At 35.2% G+C, this 5,216-nt stretch overlaps 2 protein-coding genes across 2 annotated transcripts in view; one reads left to right on the top strand and one right to left on the bottom strand.

The window, feature by feature from the left end:
- Positions 1-2,616, top strand: part of LOC106513998 (CKLF-like MARVEL transmembrane domain containing 3) — an 11,840-nt gene extending 9,224 nt beyond the window's left edge. Inside the window, exon 5 of the mRNA XM_014003068.1 lies at positions 566-2,616. Within this exon, the coding sequence (XP_013858522.1) occupies positions 566-594 (29 nt within the window). The 3' untranslated portion in view covers positions 595-2,616. The remainder of the gene's footprint in view (positions 1-565) is intronic.
- Positions 2,617-3,491: 875 nt separating this feature from the next.
- Positions 3,492-5,216, bottom strand: part of cmtm4 (CKLF-like MARVEL transmembrane domain containing 4) — a gene marked incomplete at its 5' end in the record, with an annotated part of 23,599 nt that continues 21,874 nt past the window's right edge. Inside the window, 2 exon segments of the mRNA XM_014003067.1 lie at positions 3,492-4,735; positions 4,903-5,001. Of these exon segments, the coding sequence (XP_013858521.1) occupies positions 4,571-4,735; positions 4,903-5,001 (264 nt within the window). The 3' untranslated portion in view covers positions 3,492-4,570.

Genomic DNA, 5,216 nt, shown 5'->3' with positions numbered 1-5,216 from the left:
CATATAAACATGCATGAGAATTTAAAAAATAAAACAAAAACAAATATGTTGTTTAGAGAAGTTTTTAGCCACATACATAAAAACAAATTACATTTTGTATTTGTTAGCTTTGTTTTATTCAAGATTTGTTTATTATTTGTACAAATGACTAAATCCTCTAGTTTCAGAACCTGTTTGCATCACGAGCTCTGCTCTGTTCTTTGTTATTTTTAATTGCTGTGTGTGGAACAACTGTACGTTTTTATTTAGCAGATGGAACAAGTTGCAGCGTTCTGTGTTTGATTTAATCTAAAAATAGACTTATTTCCTGCCTTTTAGCACTTTGCAAAACAAATGAAAGACATTTTACGATGCGGTTATTTTTACTGTTGCATATTRGTTCATGCATGTCTGACGAGCCACACGCCTTTATAAGATTAATTTAAATATAGTAAATAAAAGTTTATTTATTTCTTCACTAGTCTGTTTCCAGGATGCTTTAGATACTTGCACCTTAGAACAGACTCACAGAAAGCTCACACAGGAAGTCCCAATCTAACAGCGTTCTGTCACTTCTGCCCTGCAGACGAGTTTTCAGACTCAGACTCAGATTGAAACTCATCAGTGGATGGATTTCATCTGAACTTTAAATGGAGAAGTGACCACTGCTGAGCCGCCGTCTGCAAACACCTGCAGCTGACAGCCAGAACTCACAGCCCGTCACKCGACGCTGGAAACTTGTAGAAAAAAGGGGAAACAATTTTGATACAAGTTGATTCTGACATGTTTTTTTTCTAATGACTTTTTTTTTAATCTTCATATCCACAGTAATCACATTATTATAAACCTTTGGGTTGATTTAAAAAGAAAACATTTTATTCAGTTCCAAATCCTACGATACGTTTAAAAGCTGTGAATTTTTTCAAATCCTAAACTGAGGAAAGATGGCGCTGTGTGGCCGAGCTCTAAAAAAAACAAAAACAAACTTTTGAGGAAATGAAATAAAAGTTTTTCTTTTATACAAATAAACTCTGCTGCCTCAGTTCACAAGTTCCTTAAAACACTTTTCATTAGATTTTCATACAGAAAACAACAGAAATGGAGATGATTRATGCAAAAATATTAAAATGGTGAAATATGAAGGTTTTTGCTGACAGTGATATTAGATACTAAAGACACCCTGTTTTCTTTMTATTTGATCAAAATAACACAAAGTTTCCTCTAATCTTTTTTGAACATTGACTACTTTTTCATTATTTTTAAAGATTTTTTAAAGTACTCAAGCATAAAAACAGTGTTGTGTTTCATATTGTAGTAAACAATTAAAATTATATTGTTAGTTTTTATTTGCAGTCTAACATGATTTGTTCTTTTTTCTTTGCTCATACAGAAAAAACAAACAAACCAAAAAGTAACTAAATAAATAAAATCACAGTTGAACATGTTTCACAATGTTAAGTTCATTTAGCTTTTTTGTAAGAATATAGGAGAAATGATCATTTAAAAAATATGTTTACAACCTTAACATTAAAACATTTTTCTAAAGGCCTTAAGCCACGCCCCCTGTGCAGAATTAAACTTTTTTTCTACTTTTCTATAATAACTTTTTCATAAGTTTTTTTTTTAGCCCATTTCACGATATTTTTAAAAGGTTTACTGTAAGTACTGTATAATGCAGTTAATTACATATGGGAATATTCTGAACAGCTTTTTGAACAAAAATCCAAAGAAAAGACTGGCGTTTGACATTTTTGCACCATACTGTAAGGGTGATTAAACCAGTTCATAAACAAAACTTTAAAAAAAAATGTTTACTTGTCTAATAATAATGAAGTTGTGTTAAAAAAAGACCACCTATGTTTTTTTTTTCCTGAGTACATGTTGGTTCTGTATTGGTGTTTTGAACAGAAATGGACTGTACAAAAAAAAAAAGTTAAAATTATTTTGTCAAAGTTTAAGAAATCTTTTATTTCAGTTTGTTGTTCAGCGTCAACACTCAAACTACTTAAACATAACCTGTGTATAAAACTTTTTTTTTCAGAGGGAAACGTTTTGAGCTATTTGTATGTTTTTATTCATTAATTACTGCCACTACTGAAAAACCAGACACAAGTGTGTTAATGTGACAAATGGCACTACATGATTGTTCCAACAGCACTGGTGATGGAAAAAATAGCTTTAATTTAGCATAAAACTGGAATTTCAACCAGTCTGGTTTATTAGTGATAATAAAAACATGTGAAGTTCAGGTAGATGCTACATGCTAACAGATCAGCATTAAACTGATGCTAATTAGCCTAGCTAAAGCTAATTAGTAAAACCATCCTAATTAGCAAAAGATAAACTTTAATAGTCCACTTATTTTAAAACAATTCACTTCTACAAGCAATGTAAATCTTAAATAATTACTTTTAAAAGATTTACTACCCAAAAAAAATTATTTTACCAGGGCCCTCTGACCACCACCAGCAGGAAAGGTGGAGGGAACGGGGATCCTCCTATCCACTTCACCAAAGCTGCCCAATAAAATCCAACCACACACACTGCTGTGCACAGAATACATTTGTATACATAAAGCTGTTTTGATTTTAATGCCTTTTTTGTGCAAAACTGTTGAAATAAAAAAAAGTGATCATACCATGGAGTTATTTATTTCACTTTGAGCTGCGGAGGAACATTTTAAACACAAAAGTCCAACCGAGCATCACTTTTAGGCTGCACACGACAAACCCCGGTGTCTATTACTAAAAGCAAACAGAATTAAAGAGAAAGGAAGGTGCACAAAATACAGAACGGATCATTTTATCTCACATGTTCTTCATAACATACTGTAACACAAAGTGCTACGCAGAGAAAACTGGAATTATGGTTGAACAAATTCACTTTATGGTCCGTTATAGAACTCAAAGCATAATGCACTTGTATGATTTTGCTGCTGTACATATGTTCATACTGAAAAACAGAATCATTAATGAAAGTTACAAACAAATATAAAAAATGATTGTCTTCTTATACTTCAGTCTTCAGAACAAAAGATAATTTTAGGTTACTTTTATCACATGCAGTCTGTTTGTATGGAGCTAATTTAAGGCCATAAGTTTTGTTAGAAGTAAAAAGTTTTTGAAACTAAAAAAAATTGAAACTGAAAAATAATTTTAAAACTGAAAAAATAAAGAATAAAAAGATTTGAAACTGAAAAAATATATATTAGAAGCTGGAAAAGTTTCAAACTTCTTGTCTTTTTAGCTTCTTTTTTTTCAGTTTCAAAGATTTTTTTTCCAGTTTCAAAAAAAATTTTTTTTCCCCAGTTTCAAAATTTTTTCTTTCAGTTTCAAATATATTTTCAACAAAACTTATGGCCATAACTTAGCTCCATATTTTTGTGGCAAAATAAAACCAGAAGATGGCGCCAAAGAGTCAGTTTTCATAACCTTGCCTCAGGAGTGCAGTACCTGTCCTGTTAATTCAGAAAACTACAGAAATCAAAAGTTCTTCCTTCTCAAAAGCAAAAATAAAGCTTTTTGTCAAAATACCACATGTCCATTGGCCAAACCAAAAACATTTAAACAACCTTACTTTGGTTCTTTGCATGGTTGAGCTTTAAAACAGATGTGGAGTGAAATGCAGGTTGAGGCACCCGGTGACTTTATTTCTGATGTTTTCTAAAAAAAAAAAAACGGGGGTGGGGGAGTGGGGGTCCACACCTGAGATGAGAGTTCCAGGCAGAGGGTGCTGCTCTGCTAAAGTCATTTTCAGCCTCGGATATGTGCAAAGGGATGAAAACACTTATTTGACGCCGACTGTTTCCAATTACCGACACGGAACAGTTTTGTTTTTGACAATTCAAGTGTTAACAATAAAACATTTTAAAAGGTCTGTTGAGTGTTTGCAATCAAATAAGCAAACACGGTCCCATATAGTTGATTTAAAAACAAAAGCATGAAAGTGAAATCGCTCTAAAAACCTTCGTTTAATTAGTGCACAACCTGAGCTTTAACAGATGTGGGTCATATTACACCTTAAATCCATCAATCCATCTTTAGCCTCTGCTGGCAACTAAAGTCTTTGTTTTAAGGTTAAAAAAAAATCACTTGTTAAGTTAATAAAAACATTGGAAATCTCACTCTCTAAAGATGATTTTACTACTGGCCTTCAAAACAAACAAGTGATGGAACTTTGTGTTGAACTGCAGGTTTCTGGTCCGGAGGACTCCTGGTCCACAATCACATTTTTATTTTATTTTGTTTTATTTTATTTTATTTTATTTACCAAAGGTCATCAGTGGAAAGCAAACTGTACAAACCTTCTGTTTAAAACTCAACTTCACTGGTGGAGTAAAAACAAGTCAACACGTCCTTCAGAACAGGACCTGACGGCGTGAAGCTGCAGCTCTGTCAGCGCTGCCCCAGACGTTCACTCAGGAGTGTTTGTGTGAGGAGAAGCCTCGGTGACTGCTGTAAAAAAGCCAAAGTTCATCTCCAGCCATGAAATGAGTAATAATTAAACAGCGGAGCTGCAGAAATCGTAAACCCCGTCGCTGCTTTAAAGGGGGCGGAGTCTCATCCCTCTCAGTCAGCTGCCGGCTCGGCTCTCACGCCAGCTCGGGTCGGGCCTCCATCTCCCCGCGGGACGCCGTGCGTGCTCGGGTGTACTCGCTGCTCTGAGCCGCCCCCTGACACCCGTTGCCCCGGCGCCACCGCCGCACTGCCAGGAAGGTGTTCAGGCCGTAAACACTTGTCACCAGAAAGCCGAAGATCTGGGTCCAGGAACAGGAAGCACAAAAACAATGACCTTTAATAATAAATTAAACCATATTTATCCAGGAGTATTTACAAAAAAGTTACAGCTGATGTGACTAAAACACAACACTTTTGTCAGTGGAAATATAACTAAAGGGCAGGTTAGTTCTGACGACTGACTCACCACTGCTGCGATTTCAGCTCCCGTGTTGTGATTGATGCAGGCCAGCACCAGGGACGACAAGAAGAAGAAGAAGGTGCTGGCAGCCGTGTTGACCAAGTCCTGCAGGAAATCAAGCAAACATATGGCCACGTGACGCAGCAGCAGGATTTATTTTACAATATTTCTTACAATTTGGGTGTAAATTTGATCTGCTGAGAGAGGATCTAAAACTGCAGATTCATTACTCAGGTTTTTAGCATTTAATCAGGGATGGGCGATAATTCACTAATAATATACACTCACCGGCCACTTCATTAGGTACACCTGTCCAACTG

The sequence above is a fragment of the Austrofundulus limnaeus genome, unplaced genomic scaffold (assembly GCF_001266775.1).
Source record: "Austrofundulus limnaeus strain Quisiro unplaced genomic scaffold, Austrofundulus_limnaeus-1.0 Scaffold16, whole genome shotgun sequence".
NCBI classification, from domain to species: Eukaryota; Metazoa; Chordata; class Actinopteri; order Cyprinodontiformes; family Rivulidae; genus Austrofundulus; species Austrofundulus limnaeus.
This window is presented reverse-complemented; position numbering and strand designations above follow the sequence as displayed.